This window comes from Cavia porcellus, unplaced genomic scaffold, assembly GCF_034190915.1.
Source record: "Cavia porcellus strain 051 isolate PalLab524CR breed Dunkin Hartley unplaced genomic scaffold, mCavPor4.1 scaffold_1, whole genome shotgun sequence".
NCBI classification, from domain to species: domain Eukaryota; kingdom Metazoa; phylum Chordata; class Mammalia; order Rodentia; family Caviidae; genus Cavia; species Cavia porcellus.
Window position 1 is genome coordinate 77,981,669 of NW_026947484.1, and position 17,139 is coordinate 77,998,807.

General features: G+C 40.5%; 1 protein-coding gene across 6 annotated transcripts in view; it reads left to right on the forward strand.

Annotated features, from left to right (window-relative positions):
* Smarca2 (SWI/SNF related, matrix associated, actin dependent regulator of chromatin, subfamily a, member 2) overlaps positions 1-17,139 on the forward strand; it is a 174,760-nt gene that overhangs the window by 61,304 nt on the left and 96,317 nt on the right. For all 6 annotated transcript variants that reach the window (XM_003472196.5, XM_013155035.3, XM_013155036.3 and 3 more), the window contains exons 13-19: positions 1,719-1,819; positions 3,070-3,217; positions 7,545-7,708; positions 8,845-8,911; positions 9,567-9,677; positions 12,194-12,436; positions 14,372-14,485. In XM_003472196.5, the coding sequence (XP_003472244.1) occupies positions 1,719-1,819; positions 3,070-3,217; positions 7,545-7,708; positions 8,845-8,911; positions 9,567-9,677; positions 12,194-12,436; positions 14,372-14,485 (948 nt within the window). The remainder of the gene's footprint in view (positions 1-1,718; positions 1,820-3,069; positions 3,218-7,544; positions 7,709-8,844; positions 8,912-9,566; positions 9,678-12,193; positions 12,437-14,371; positions 14,486-17,139) is intronic.

The following is a 17,139-nucleotide window of genomic DNA, read 5'->3' on the forward strand; positions in this document are numbered from 1 at the left end:
TTTTAGCACCAGGACTGCATTCCAAGTTGGCTTCTCTCAGCCCAGTTCGTTTCTGAGTCAGCAGAGCATATCTCCACCTGCTTATGTCTCCTTAGTCTGCACCATTCCTGGCTTCTGAGCCGAGTCTTTCAGAGAGCTGCCGGTAGTTGCTGTTATCTGTCCGCCATGTTCTCCCGGAAGAGTCAAATGGAGACTTCTCATTATTTCTAAATGGAAATCTTGGATACTTTGAACAGAAATTAAGAGCCAATTAAAGATGTTCATTAGGCCAGTTATAAAATGTTTAATTATTGCAAATAAAAGCATTGAGCAATTTGTTCTCTTTTGCTACAATATTGTTAATACTTGTTAGATGTGATATTCGTAGAGTAGAGGAATTGATGCAAAAGATTCCAACAATATAGATACCCAGGACCAGGTAAAGCAGTGTTTCTGACAATAGCTTTCCATGATTTTAAGATAATTCTAGTTTCCTTCTATTTTTTTTTATATTTATCTCTAACGTGGTTTTTTTTTTTTTTTTTGTTTTGTTTTGTTTTGTTTTGTTTTGTTTTTTGTTTTTTTGGTTTTTTTTGGTTGGTACTGGGAATTGAACTCAGGACTTTGTGCTTGCCAAGCAGATGCTGTACCACTGAGCTACATCCCCAGTCCTCACTACTTTTGAAAAATAATGAAAATTGCATTGAACAAATCTGAACTATGAAAAGGCAGTGCTTTGGGGAGCATTCTAACTTTTCCCCCCAGCTAATATCTTTCTTTATTTATTCTGGCAAAATGGCTCATAAATGATCTATTGGAAGAGTTTTCTCTCTAAGAGAGCCAAAGAGGGCAACTGTAAGATAAAGTGGGCTGCTTAGCCAGCAGATGCCACCCTGAGACCGACACCCAGAGATATCTATAGACTGATGGGAGGAGACAGGAGCCCGGAGTCACAAGTGAGTCCAAGCGACTGGGCCTCTGTGCTTTTCCTCACCTATCAGAGGAAGGTATGATTTTGAGTCCTCAGTGCACAACCTATTTCTGAATGGTCTGTCGTCATTAGTTTGATCTGAGTGTTGATACTCACAGGTTTTCATTCAAGCATTATAGAAAAGTATGCTCACCATTGAACTTGCTTTTAATAACCAGTTAGAGTGGACATAATGAACACCTGGTAGCACTAACAGACTGATCAGTGGAATGTGGTACACAGTTGAGAGGGATGTAATGAATCCTTTGTTAAGTTAGTGATAGTGTTTTTCTAATACTCAGAAATGCTTGATACGAGACAGCCATAGAAAGCAACATATGTTCCTAGGCTCTGGTTTCTCCACATTCTGCAGGAATTATCAGAGAGCAGTTTTAGAAGAAGGGGGATGTTAAAATCTCTGAAGTCTGCTTTTGGAGCATGGAGAGCACATATGGTCAGAGGACTCTTTGATAGCCAGATGATACCATATTCATCTTTCTGGCATGGTTTTTACATTTTTATTCTTCAGAGCAAGGGTCTAGGCAGGGATCTCCAGAGGGCCCATTTGTTATCTCATTCAGTGATCTGAATATCAATGGAATGGTGAATTGCCTGGTAGAAGCAGATGTTAAATTTACTTTCTCCCTTAATGGTTCTTACTTTCTCCACTTTTATAAGTTAAGTACTATCTAATCTCTCTTTAAAAGATACCAACTGCAGAATTTCTTTGTGAAAATCTAGTTTCCCAATATCTTTGTTTCTTTTCCAGGATGAGGAAGAAGAGTCAAGCAGGCAGGAAACAGAAGAGAAAATCCTGCTGGATCCAAACAGTGAAGAAGTTTCCGAAAAGGATGCTAAGCAGATAATTGAGTGTGTATCTCTGAGTTTTCTCCCATGAAAGTGTGTTGCATGAGGGGCGTACTCTAGATTTTTAAAGAGAATTTTAGGGGAGGCATCCACCTTCCTGCTGACACTCTGCCTGCCCCTCAGGGTTTATATCTGACCTCCAGCCCCTCAGGGTTGAGAGGTTTGTGTTACTGCTGTCTTTCCATCCCTTTCTCTTCTCCTCTCTTCTCTCCTTTCTCTTTTCTCTTTTCTTTTTCTTCCTTTTTTCTTTTCTTCTTCTCTCTCTGAGAAACCTCCACCCCCACCAACTCACTCCTGGGTTTTACCCCAGTTGTTACATTTTTAGCCCAGATTGGACCAGTCAGACTTACCCTGTAGCTGGCAGTTTCTGTGCCTTTCCTTCCTCCCACAGTGGCAGTGACTCTTAGCCAGAAGCCCCACTTTGAAATGCCACTTCATCCCATCCTGCATGTCCTAGCCAGGTCAGCTGCCAAATCTCCCCATCCCAGAATCCTCTACCCTCTGTGGGCCCTGAATCACCTCCCCTACCCTGCTTCCACTCCTCAGTATCAGTAGTTGGTACCATCTTTCAGTATGCACAAGGGAAAACCTTAAAAGATGGGTTTTTTTTTAAAAACCAAGGATAGACGTCTCAGTATTGTCCTGTTTTATCCATGACTGTATGCCCCACTTTGGCAACCTTTGTATGTCAGTTTACTTCTGGTTCTTCCCTTTAAGAAGACTTTAAGCATCCTCAATGGCTTGTCATTGCCCATACAATAAAATACCACTCAGGACAAGGCACAGAGGCTGGGAGCCTGCCTTTCTTCTCCCCTGCCCTTCTCATGTCTTCTTTGATCCTCTCCCACTTGTCTGTAAAGTTTTAGTCAGTGTGCATGAATAGAATCTATCCCTGTATCCTAAAAGGCTGGGAGCACTTCATTGATAAAGTGAAGATGACCTGTGGCTCTTAGGGTCAGCCCCCTGTTGGTCTCTGGAGGACTGGGGCATCTTTTATGACTTGGACAGATGAAATATCCTCTTGGAGATGCAGGTTCTTCACACACATAAACCAGGGCTCATAATAACACTTAACCTTGCCTAGTTTTATTTGAGTATCGCAGATAATGCGTTTTAACTACAAGACATGTAATTATTGCTAAACTACACTTCAGCCGTTTTAGGCTCTCAATTCTTTTTTTTTTTTTTTTTTTTTTTTTGGATGAAATAACACTCAGATGTCTGGATGTGATTCCTTGTGTTATATTCCTCAGGACAGCCAAGCAGGATGTCGATGATGAGTACAGCATGCAGTACAGTGCCAGGGGCTCCCAGTCCTATTACACCGTGGCTCATGCCATCTCGGAGAGGGTGGAGAAGCAGTCTGCCCTGCTCATCAATGGGACCCTAAAGCACTACCAGGTAATTGGCATGCTTGCATTTCCCTGGCAGGTCGTGATAGTTTTTTACCTGATTTGCACTGAGTGCATCATGCACATGTTAACTGCTCAAGAGATTTTGAAGAAGTTTGATCAGTTTAGATCATAACATTTCTAATATTGAGAGCCTATAACTTTGCTTTCAGAGTATTTCCATGATTATGGCATTTTCTAGGCCATACCTTGCTGGTTTTCTCTTTTGTAATTTTGGGATGAATTTTGTTTCAAGAAATAACTGAGTTGACTATATTTGGACTAGTTTCACTGTGGACCTCTCCACAGTGGAAAAGACAGGCATTCTCTTACTGTAGAGAACATCGTCACCTCATCCTGAAGTAAAGAAAGTATTTCTTTTGGACATTTTAGTTGTAGCCATAGTTTTATGCTTTGAATTCAACCACCTCACAAAATCTACTGTATTTAACTTTTTTAAGGTGTAATAAAGTTATGAGTATCTGTGCTTTGATTAAAAATCAACCATAAGCAGAACAGATGTTTCACTGGACTTCTCTGTGTTGAGATTGATTCCTCTTTCTTCTCATTGCTTGGTAGTGCTTCCCAAAGTATATTTCTTAGAGAATTTATTTCATAGAATCCTTCTTCAAAATCGGAAAAAAAAAATACAAGTTTTCATGTTTCAATAAATTTAGGAAACGCTGTCAGCTGTAACTAGGACTAACACAATTTACTATTCCAACTTTCGATCCTTGTGAGAGTGAGCAGGGGAGGCTTTCATTGTTGATCATAGTTACAGTATAAGCCTGGATTTCCCCAAGTCACACAGACGCATATCACCTTGGCAGTGACCCTCTTGGTGATCCACGATACGCATCAGCACACTAACAGCAATGCACACTGAAGTCCTATGCTAAACTCACTTGTTTAACACTGTTTGATCTTGTATTTGAAAACTTCTTTGACCACCATGGCTGCATTTCCTGTATTACTGTCATAGAAAACTGTCTTCTCAGCTGTGCTTGGAGACATGCATGCCTTAGGCCAGTGATTCTCAAACTTTGGGTGTGCACTTTTTTTTAAACCAGGGATCGAACTCAGGACTTTGTGGCTAAGCTAAATCCCCAGCCCTGGGCTCACATTTGAGTCCTGGGACCATCTGCTGCACCCATGTGCAGTGAAGCTCCCTACACCTGCTGGCCAGGGCTGCCCTGCCCTGAGCTAACGTACAAACAGCTTGTGCCCATCATGCTTTTGCCCTGTTGCTGCTATTTACACAGAAGAATGACTAACAAAATCTTGGTGTTATTATAAAAATCATTTTGACCTTATGGATGTCCTGCCAAGGTCCTGGGGGCCCTTCAGAGCCTGTGGAGCCCAGCTGTTTTGGGTGGGCTAAGTCATGTTTTCTGCAAAGACCATGATGCTTTTATGAGCCCAGAATAGTTTTCATCTCATTTTGCCTACCTGACATAGATGGTGGTTCAGAGCCTATTCTGATAAACTTTCATATACTTGCATGGGGGACATCCATTTTTGGATTATTTGTACATGCCTTTTAAGACTGTATTGATTTCCTCTTCCTAGTTAACACTTTGTAAGCAGCTTTCTTTGTCACTTCTGTTTCAAAGCCATCTCCATCTACTTCCAAACATGAATTCCTCCTGGAGCTGTTGGGGTCCCTGAAAAGAACTTTGCGATGTCTCCCTCTGGGGCTTTGCTTCATGAATTCCTTATTCCTGGAGTCTGAGAGCCCATATGTGCCTGATGAGTTCTTTATTTTTGCAGGTAGTGCAGACTGTAGCTCAGTCTCCTCTGGCATCCTCTCCATGAGAAAGCTTGCATTTTTTTTGACAGTTAACTTCTACAGGGAGGTGGGCGACATATACACCTTGTTATCTGTCCATTGTAACTCTTGCATGGTCCAAAGAATAGCCATTTAGTAAATATCCTACATCAATGAATCATTCACTGTGTTCTTACATAAAACAAATTAATATTAACATTTTCCTAGGTATTACCTCACTGACAAGCTAAACTGACTTTAATATATATATATGTATTTTTTTAAAATGGATTAAAAACTGCTGGTCAGCGTAACACCAGCTGAATTAAGTCAGCATGATGCTGAATGTAGATGTTCTACCTGAGGAAAGTTGCCAGCATAAATAGAGACATGGAAAGAAGAGTGTGGTGTTGTGGGTTTCTCTAAGTGTTGCTGTTTGAGCCGTTGGTTCTCCTGGAGGAGCTCATCATGACTAGCATCCCCAGTGTGAGTTTGACTGTTGTCATCAGGGGAGCTTGGGACCTTGTTGGTGAGAGTGTCTGTGGTTCACTTTGGGTGAGCTTTAGTCCTTATATTGAGCATCACTTCCTGGCTCCAGAGGGGAACATGTGTGCTGTTTAATCTCCAGGAGAAACTTGTCATGCCGGCTTCCTGGCATGTATTCGACTGTTCTTATCATTGGAGAAGCTTGGGACCTCCGTGTTGCTGAGGATGGCTGTGGTACTTTTCAGGGCAGCCCTGGTCCTTGTTTTGAGTGTGACTTCTCGGCTCCAGTGTAGAACCTACCAGCATAGATGCTACACCCCACTGGCATAGACTTTCTAGCTTCCACTGCTGACCTTTGGGCCTTCCCAGTGCAGATCCGTAAAACAAACTGGCATGATCCCTCTCGTGGGCTCTAGACTTCCAGTTGGACTTGTAGGAGGCATTGTCGTGGGCTCTAGGTTTTTGTCTAGACTCATGCAGGACAGTGCTGTGGGATCCAGGCCCTTGGCTGAATAATCTGTGTCTGAGTGTTGTGGGCAGATTTCCTGCACTTTCTTGTGTTTAACTCTGGATGAACCTCATGAAATAATATTATAAATTCTGTGTCCTGATTCTAACTGTTCTCCTTACAATCCCTGACTACAACATATATATGAATGTATGTATCACACATACATTTGGTCCTGCCTCTGAACCCTAGTGCCAGTGCTATGATAGTGGAAGGGAATTGGGAGGTAGGAGGGGAGAATGAACAATTTTGTATTCTCACCTCATCTTATGTATTTCACATGAGGGACTCAAACCTGAGTCTCATGTAGTGTTTTTGTGATTTGTTTTTTTATTTTGAAAGTGGTAAAATACAACAGAACAAGACAGAATAAAGCCAACTAAGATCACACAGTGAAATTGGTATAGAACTTCACAGCAGGTTACCAGGATAACAGTAATAGGTATCACAGTATATTTTGTTATCTTTAGAATAGTTGTTCTTTCAATCATGTATATCAAAATGAGATGAAATACAGAACATTATAGAATTTATCAAAGCAGAATATTGAATAGAGCAGTACCATTAATCAGAATAGAGCAAAACAGTAATAAAAATATTTGCCTTCAAAGAGACGGTAGAAGGAATTCCCCTTATTTGCTATGGCCAACCTCCCAGGAGATGCTCAGATTTCTGGTTCCCATTTACTAATGGTGGGTGGGGGGGACAGGAGAAGGGGGTAGGGGAAGTGGGATATTTGACTCTAGGCCATGCATCAGTAGGTTCACTACTGTTTAGCAGGGAAGAAGGCTGGTTGTTTGGTTTCCCAGCGTCCTGAGTTCCAACATGACACAGATCTCAGGAGCTGCTGGTGGTTCTCCCCCTGGAAGGGCCACAGTCTGCCACACCACTACCGCTTACCAGGGAGGGGTGTTTTTGTGATTTAACAATAGGTAGAACACATTTCCAGGCAGTGAGCTCCCAGTGTGCTGCCTTTGGTGAGCACCACATTGCAGAAATCCATGTGCTGCCTGGAAACTTTCTCTGTGCGAGGGACAGAGGTATCCTCCAAGAGGCCCAGCAGAGTGGTCATGAGCTTCCTCACTGAGGGGATTGGACCCTGGAGGCCAACCGATCATTACCAGGAAGGCTATTTCTAGTGATCATTGCTCTCTGTGCCAAACTTGCATTCCGGTTTGTTCATTTTTAATCCTCACATTGGCTTTTTGTTCTTGGAGTGGTTGGTATAGATTTTGGTTTGGGTTCTTTTTTCATTTATAATAATTCTAGAATGTCATATACTGTGAAGTGCTAAGTAGGGATGAGCAGCAAAGCTGCTTAAAATCCCACCAGTATGCTGCAGCCCATCATTTCTAAATCTGATTAACACTCAGCACCTGCCAAGCAGCAGGGCCGATTACAGGCTCATATTTTAAATTCTTCTTGCATTGGTGCTTTCCCCAGCACTCTTTCCTACTGTGGGAAACCCAGCACACAGCACCGAAAAGCGAAGGAGTCACAGCCTCACTTGAATTGTGTTAGTATTAATTACCTGTGCAGATCTTGGGTAATTGAAGCAATTACTCTTCATTTCAGCTCCAGGGTCTGGAATGGATGGTTTCCCTGTATAATAACAATTTGAATGGAATCTTAGCCGATGAAATGGGGCTAGGCAAGACCATCCAGACCATTGCACTCATCACGTACCTGATGGAGCACAAAAGACTCAATGGCCCCTATCTCATCATCGTCCCCCTTTCGTAAGTACTGCATTTATTCCGCAGGCGTCCCTCTGCATGCTGTAGAGTGCCCTATCAGTAGCGTGTCCTTGTTCTCACTTATGGCAGAACTGTAGCTTATAGTAGTGTTAACCAGAATCATGTAATCTGAATTTAGGTTTTCACTTCCTACTTGTCTTTCTGGGTTGCTCTGTTTTCCAAAAGGTGATTATAATCACCCGTGTATGTATAAAATCAGAAGATTATATATTTGTCAATCTTTCTGTATTGTGTCTTTTAAAGAAGAATGGAAATAAAAAAATTGTAACTGTGAGTTTTGTATTAAACAAACCTCAGTATGGTGCATGTAGCATTTCAGTGGCTTGGCTGCTTTGGAAAGACCTAATTTGGCGGTAATCATCTCGTTCCCAGCCCCTTGCCCACTGGGTGGTTCCTCACTGTTCGCTGCCTGCTCTTGGGGTGCTCTGGGTGGCTGTGGGTGTTAAGTTGCAGTCTTCTTTGCTGAGATATTGTCATATGTAGATCTCTGTGCTGACATGAACTTGAGACCTGGAATATATAGGATTATATTTTTGTGTTTTCTTCAAATCTTGCCTAAATGAGAACTATTTGCTGATCTTTGAATATGAATTATTTGTCTCCTTAATATTAAGCTATATGTTCTATATTATGTTCTGCAGGTTCTGATATATTATGGTGACATGTTCAATGATGTTTTTAAAAAAAAAAAGTGTTTCAGTGTTTCTTTCCCTGTTCCTTCTTGATAGATTTATTTAATATTTTCATGTAGTTTTAATTTTTTTTTTTCTTGACTCATCTTATCTGAACTTACCTGGCTTTCTCCAAAGAGTAGCCGAAGTATTGTGGCAGATTTTTTTTTTTTTCAGTAACACTGAAGTGTAGAGTTTTTTGCACCTTGTATTTATGTACTTTTAAATTTTTTTGCACTTTTTTTGAAAGACATATGAAATCATGCTTTGTAGCAGCTTATTTCCTACTTATCTCTTATTTCCACACTTTTAAAATAAACATGCAGTTGAGGTATTTTATATTCTCTCACCTCTTTTAGGCCAAGGCCTGAAGATGAATAAGGCCTCTTTTTAACGCTGACTCTTACACGAATGTCTTTTTTTTCTGTATTTTTTTTTTTTCTGTAGGACGCTATCCAACTGGACATATGAATTTGACAAGTGGGCCCCTTCCGTGGTGAAGATTTCTTACAAGGTTTGGAGTGCTGTATTTATATATAAATGTGGAACAGCAAAAATTAGCCCCTGGTTTCTTCGTTCCATATGCACATCTGTGAACTGTATTTGGCTGTAAAGTTTTGTCATGTACATCATGTACTAAACAGTGAGAGTTAATCATCCCAAGAAGATTACTGTAATAAACCATAATTACTTTCAGATAGTGAAATGCAGAAGAAAATTGTTAATTATCATATTGCGAGGTTTCTGATGAGAGTAATACAAATGACAAATATCACACGTTCTGTGCGCTGCCGCCTGGCTCACTGTGGGTGCTCCTGTGCCAAAGGTCCCTGCAAAGTCAGGCAATTACCCGGGTGCCTGAGCTGCCTACAGCCTGTGCCCACAGAAAGGGAGCCTTTCAGCCAAGCAGCAGGTTCCCTACGACTGCAAGCTTGCTGCAATTTCCTTTTCTCTCTCAGTCTTAAGTGGAAAATCCTCCTTAGAAGGGTTTAGAAAGTGTTAGGATGCGTGTGATTTAGCTGAGACTTTCTTCATGGGTAATGGAGCAGCATCTGATAATGCACATATGCGCATATGTCACATGTCTAGGCTCCATTAAGCCATGAATTGTGAGAAATGGTGCACAAGCACTCTCATTGGGTAACCTGTATATTTTTCTTTCCATTCAGGGTACCCCTGCAATGCGCCGCTCCCTGGTCCCCCAGCTACGGAGTGGAAAATTCAATGTCCTCTTGACTACTTATGAGTACATTATAAAAGACAAGCACATTCTTGCAAAGGTATGCTTTTTGAAAAAAAAAATTCTTTTATCTCTAATTATAGGCTATCTCACTGGTCTCTAAATTGTTCACCAAATTATACTCAATGGTATAATTTGATCACTGGATGTGTGGTCTCTCTTCTTTTCTTTTCTTTTCCTTTCTCTTTTCTTTCCTTTTCTTTTCCCCATGACTCTGATACATTTTAGTTATGGGCTTTAATTTTTTGCACGCTACTATTTTTTCCTGTGATTGATCCTGGACTCTTCCCTATCTTTTCATAGTTAATGTCTTTACATATTTTAAGAAAATGCATCTGGGTTCCCATTGCAACTTTTTCCTGCAACAGCCTTGAAAGTACTGGGAAAGAAATAATTTTTGCCCTGAGTTATTACCAGTGTAGCTTCATTCTTCTTGTGCCCCTCTGTCTGCAAAGACGCATAGGCACCTCTCCATATGGTCTTCCCATGTGAGCATTTGTCCGAGCTGAGGCGTGTGTGTTTTATAACTGTTCGCAGTTTTTTTTCTGGTAAAATAATGAGCGATCATTGCTGATTACTTAGGGCTCTTCCTGTGACTATTCAGCTGGAGCGGAGAGAGTTGTTTCTGTGCCCTACACGTCTCTTCACGTGTATGTCCTAAGTTATCCTTTAGCCACAAAATAGAAGATGTTTTCCCCTTTTATATTATCTTTTCTCCTAATATGTTCACGAAGAAAGATGAAAGTACTGTTTTTAATGAAACAACCATGAAAACTTAATTTTTTTCCTTGGTAATTTCGTTCACCCCATGGTGTTTTGAAGTCGCTCTAATCTGAAAACTGAATTATAGCCAGAATTGAGCAGACTCCATTTTCCTGGAGTTTGTTCTATCCTGCATTAAACCTTTGCTGTGGGAACTGAGAGTTCCCTCCATGGCATCATAGGAAATAACATAAAGAGAGCGTATTCCCAGGGGAGGTTTAATAATTGAGGTGGCACTGACAACAATGCTGTATTCCTGTCCCTCATGCTCAGAGATGAATTTGGCAGTGTCAAAAATGACGTGCTTCCAATATTACTGTGGGAATGTGTTTGTACATTTGAGATCCTTTTAAAGAAATTCATATCGTGTGTTCTGCATGTGTATTTCAAAATTCGTTGGAGATGCCTGGTAATGAGATGCATTGCTTTTATTTGTTACTGGAGAGATGGAGCTATGGAAAGGAACAGTAATTTTTTCCAAGGGAAGCCCTAATTAGTAGAAAATCCAAGAGCAAAACCTAGGACCTCTGATTCCTTGTGTACTATTTCATAAGCTAAATTAGATAGGAAAGAGGATTTAGAAAATTTATTTAAATATATGTTTGTCTGTTGAGTTTACGGCAGCCTATTGTTCAACTTTGGTCATTCTTAAGCACTTTGCTTGGGATAGAGGAAGGAAAAATTCTGGTAGTTTCTTTTACCTGTACAGTTCTGTCTGAATTATGATTTTATTCCTTTTGCTGAGCATCACTGGTTCTTTTGGGGCAGATGGCAGGGGTGGCATGGCCCTTTGCTTGTCTGCTGCCTGCCTCCGAAGAGGTTGGCAACAGAGTCTGGGGCCATCCGAGCAGCAGATGTTCTCCTTGGCCACTCTGCTGTCCTACGGGGAGTGGAAAGGCCAGTGAGACATTCCTCAGCCTCAGAAACTGAGCAGTGACCTTCAAGAGGGCTGAAGGGTGACGTATGAGAGAGGAAAGGAACGCTGGATTTAGGAAAGAGGGTAGTACCATGAGCATGCCTAACTTTTTAACTGATAGTTATCTTGGAACAGTTCATTGTGTATAATTCTGCAGTTTTGGCACAAAGGAAAGAATGGTATTTTGTTGTCTCTCTCCCATTAAGGATATTCTCATTTTAAATAAAACACAGGAGGTCCTAGACCTGGCAGATAAGAATGTACTTGAACTGAGGGAGCATTTTTCTTTGGTGTAACTTTTTAAAAAGAAGCTGAGTGTTCAGATTTTTAGGTGAAATATTCCAACTTATCAATGTTAGGAATCCATTGAAACAAAAGAAAATAAAACATGCAGTCAAGCCTTAAAATGCCCAGACAGTGTAGTAGAAAAAAGGACTGTAGCCAAAAATATTTCAGCTATAGACACCTGCTAGTGGCATCTTGGAAAAATCAGCCATCACCTGTTTCCAGTGGATGTCCATATCCTGCATTTAGGACGGAGAGAGGCAGTGTGACCCAGTGTCAGTAAAAGGAACATTGGATGAGGAGATGCAGGAGCCAAGGTCTGAATCAGCCATTTTATTCTGGGATCAAGTTTTCTGCCTTAGAAAAGGGTGACTTGGAATCACACATCCTTTAAGGGATGTCCATTTTTGCATGGTGTTTTACATGCTCCGTTAGGCATGAGAAATAGTCCCCATGTGTTGAGATGCTTTTGTCTTCAGGAGCATCATGCTACATCATGTGCCAAAGGTGGGTTCTTTGGTTTTTCGTACTCCCACTCTCCTGTTGGATTTCCCTGTCCTCACCACCTGTGGGCATTTCCTCTTGTGTTACAGATTCGGTGGAAATACATGATTGTGGACGAAGGTCACCGAATGAAGAATCACCACTGCAAGCTGACTCAGGTTTTGAACACGCATTATGTGGCCCCCAGAAGAATCCTCTTGACTGGAACCCCACTGCAGAATAAGCTGCCTGAACTGTGGGCCCTCCTCAACTTCCTCCTCCCTACAATTTTTAAGAGCTGCAGCACATTTGAACAGTGGTTTAACGCTCCGTTTGCCATGACTGGAGAAAGGGTACTTCTCTAACTTTTTAAATTTTCCTTTCTACTCCAAGACAGTGAAATCGAAGGGCCTGAAGCTAAGAACATTAGAGCCACAGAGAACTCACAGGGTGGTTACAGCATGGCTTGCTTTTTGAAGCCAGTCAGTGAGTAGATATGGTCTCATCCCAGGATTACTGTCCCCTCTGAACCTGGAGGTACAGGAGGGGCCTCCTCACCCCCTTGCCTTTGCTAGCATGTTCCCAGGTCCCTAGAAAATGCTCCTGACTAGTGCAATGCTTAACCACAGTGGCAACTGGGAAGGTGAACATGGATGTATTTGTTGAATTAATTGAACCAGACTAACTCAACCAGCTGAGTAAAATCCCTAAAATCTTTCCTTGTTGTAAACTTGGACTTCCCCTCGAGGACTTTCCATAAGGGGTTTGTGTGTAAACCAAGCTAGTTTACATGAAATTTCCTGCACATATTTGTTTTTTCAGATTTTTGTATAAAGCGTTAACTTTGTGTGTACAGAAATATTCTTGAAATGCTGGAGGAGCCATTTTTAACTTTATTGTTCCTTCAGGTGCATTATTTCTATTCCTTCTGTTAGAACTCACATATGAAAATACCAGCGGTTCCTTAACTACAGGAATGAAAGCTACTAAGAATGGATTAGGGGGCTGGGGATTTAGCTCAACGGCCTAAGTGCCTGCCTTGCAAGCAGGCAGACATGAGTTCAATCCCTGGTACTGATAAAAAGGAAAAAAAAAAAGAATGGATTAGGAACATTTATGTTTAAACACTTTGACCCTTTAGTTACGAGGTATTCTGTAGGCTTACTTGACATCTACGAGTGGTTGATTGGCTTTCCCATTCATAGAGAGTAGTGTCAATTGATTCTGTTCCCTGGAGAGTCATAGAGGAAAAGAAATGGAAACAGTAGTGGGGCTGGGGCAGTAGAACCATAAATTCAAGGCCAGCTTGGGCAACCAAGAAAGATCTTTTCTCAAAATAAAACTTAAAAAGTAATGGAAGGGTTTTGAGAGTGTTGCTCGGTGCTAGACTACTTACCTAGCATGTGTGATGCAGTGCACCCTGGGCTCAATCTCTAGCACAGCAGAACTAAACAAACAATTTTAAAACTCTCATTGAACACTCAAACAGATAGGAGAGAAAGGGCAAGAGGTAATGTGTTCCTTCTTCAAGCTGAAGACTTCAGTTAGGCCTGGAGTTGGTTGTCTCAGAAATGTAATGAGTGAATAGCAGCTTGAAAAAAGAGGAACCACAGAGTAGATTCCATGCATGCCAGTAGGTTTATGCGTCTCTTGATCCCATAACTCTTTTCTTCTTGTCTGCCATGATTTTGTTCAAGTTTAGTCCCAGTCAGAAAATTCTGAGTAGTTGGGATTACTGGTTGTGTCACCATACATGGCCCTTTGTTCGCTCTGTATTTCCAATCACATACCATAAAATTTGGGGCTGCTACTACTTCCAATCTAGAGCTGGATTTCCGCACTCTTTTCCAAACAACACAGCATTAAAACAATGTCAGCCATTGTCATTTATAGTGGGCAGATGGGAAAATAATTTGAAGATGTGTATGACCGAAATTAACCTTTTTTTTTTTTTTTTTTTCCCGTACTAGGGATCGAACTCAAAACCTTGTGTTTGGGGCTGGGGATTTAGCTCAGCGGCATAAGCGCCTGCCTTGCAAGCAGGCAGTCATGAGTTCGATCCCTGGTACTGATAAAAATGAAAAAGACAAAAAAAAAAAAAAAAAAAAAACAACCTTGTGCTTGCCAGGCAGGCGCTTATGCCACTAAGCTAAATCCCCAGGTGCCATGAGCCTGGTCTTAATGCATGTAAAATTTTATTTATCCACTGAAACACACAAATATACATAATGCTTTACTGTGTGAAACATCCTTTAAAAACCCCGAATTCATCTAAGGTTCCTTTGTAGGTGGACTTAAATGAAGAGGAAACTATACTAATCATTAGGCGTCTGCACAAGGTGCTGAGACCATTTTTATTGAGGAGATTGAAGAAAGAAGTTGAATCTCAGCTTCCAGAAAAGGTATGGTTTTTGTTGCTGTTGTTAATTTGTTCTTTTGGTTTTCGTTGCTGTTTTTGTTTTGTTGAGACATGGTCTCATTATGAAGTCCAGGATAGCCTTGAACTTGCGGTACATCCCAGGCTGGCTTGAACTCACAGTCCTTTTGCCTTGCGCTCCCAAGTGTGGCAGTTACAGGTATGCAGAAAACATGTTGCAGATGCAAAAGTTGTGAGGCTTTTGTTTTACTCCTGCAAATGTATTTGAAATGCCTGGCCTTAAAATTGCATTTCTGAAGTAGCAGGCTTATGTATTAGTTACAGGTATCTTGAAAATATCCAAAATGCTTTTTTGTTTGATACACCTAGAAAAAGAAGGGAAATTGCAGCATTTTCAACCTGGTTCTCAAACGATTTGGGGAAGATTTCACAAAGTTATCAAATGTATTGGGTCTCGTTGCATTTTAATTTTAAGTTTTTAAAAATTTACTGACCTTAGTGAGTTCACTGTTGCAGGTGCTACAAAACTTCCTGTTTGGAAGGCAAATATGGATTTGACTTTATGACTTGTGTCCTTATTGAAGGGCATAATAAGCATCTGCCAGACTTCCTGGAAGTTTATTTAATATTTGATGTTTGTGATGTCATCAGTATTCTGGTGGTGAGTGAAAAATAGTTTGTGCAGATTACAGACACATCACCTAATTATTCTGGGATATGGCTTTTCTCCTGCACCATAAAAATTAAATTCCTGTTAGCATATTTTTCAGACTTCTGTTTGGAAATTGAGTTTTTGTTGTTTTTAGAATGTCTTTTAAGCCCTAGCTCCATAGTTTTGGGTTGTATCTGAGTATTAGTTTAATATATATCTCATCATATTTTGGAACTATGAATATTTGAAGTCTAAATTGCATTCTCTTCAAGATAGTCTATTTGTAACATGAGTTATTTTCATTTGAGTTTCTTTAGATGAGCCAATTCTTAAATGTCTTATATTTGCATGATTGTGGTTTTTCTGGGTAACTACTATTTTTGGACAGATTGGTTCATCCTGTTCATTTTAAAACGGGACTTGGCAAGATGGTGTACAGAGTTGATCACTTTGCTGAGAATTTTACTCTTTAATCTCTTATTAATAAAATTAAGAATATAAGTTTTTGTCCCATGCTTATTGCATATTTTATTTTGCTAATGAGTGCATCTTGGGAATTGAGTGCTATTGCTATTCCTTTGACGTCCTGTGACTTCACCTCTTTGGGTAACACCCATTCTGTTCAAGTTGAAGTTGAGTGAGTTTCAGTTGCCACATTAAGCCAGTGAGTATTTGCAGTGGCCTGTGGCTGCTGTGGTCTCCTTCCTGGCTATCCTTATGGTCCTGCAAGTTACAGAGATGAAATGGTAATAATTTTAGCATGTCCCAAACTTCCTCTTCTTTTTCTTTACAAGTGGTATGAAATGAAAGGTAATCAACTGAAGCCCTTCACTTATTCATTTAATGAAACCTCTTAGTCTTGTTTATTCATTTCAGGACTGGCTAATGTAGATTGATCTGAAAAACACATGACAAGTTAAAGATATACTCTATTTTAAGAAAATTCCATAGAAAATCCAAACATTTAGAGCAGAAGGATTATGGCGTGATCAATTACATCACAAAGGAATTCTTTGCTTTCCTGAAATATTCACCCTGTGGTTCTGTCTACAAGAGAGCTTCTTGAGTACCCTTAATGGAGAATAAACTTGAGAAAATGTACTTGCTTGCAGATTGTCAAGAGTAAGTTTCCTGCATTAAAGTACTTGTATTCTTAAGATTAAAAGTTTGTCATATCAGAGATGTATACAATAATCTGTGTGGCATTTCTATAGACACCTTTGTAGGTAGGTATTCATTACCTTTAAAGGTGACTGCCTTTGCTATTTCCTGAGGGCATCTTGGGGGTAGAAACCATGGCCTCTCCATCAATGAACATGGGCCCCCAGGGTATTCTCCATCAGTTACTGTGTGAACTTCACAAGTCTTTTAACCCAAAAGGTTCTCAGTGTTCTCATCAGTGACCTGAAAACCTGCACCTGCCTCAGAATGCGGGTGAAGTAGATGTAGTGCTCTTAACATTATGCCACGTACATGGCTTCTAACTAGTGACGGCTACCCCACGATAGACCTTATTTCCTACTTGCATTGCTGCCTTTATTGTTAATGGGAGTTTCACTGTCTTGTCCACTTCAAGTTTTTTCTCACTTTTCTCTCATTTTGGTTGTGCTTTCTATGGCTCATCTGTACCTCTGTCCTGCGTGATGACTGGTCAGTCTGTGTGTGTTCCATATGTGACTATTTTGACTTAATGCTCATGCTATGCCTTTTGTGATTTGGTAGAATTTTTTTTTTTGAGTTGAGGAAAGCTGGAAATTTACTTGTCATTCTTGAGGTCAGGAGATTTCTTCTGCTACCACTTGCTTATGTCCACCAACAGCACATGTGTCTTACTTGACCTGTAATAGAGCCCATGAATGAATCCTGGATGATGGCAGAAAAAGGCTAATACTTCCATAGCAGTTATTCTCAAATCCTTTTATGAAAAAGAATCAGGAAAGTTTTCTTTAATTCTGTGGATTAATTTATAAATAGTAAAATTCACTCTTTCTGCAGTATAGTTCTTTGAGTTTTGACAAATGCATAGA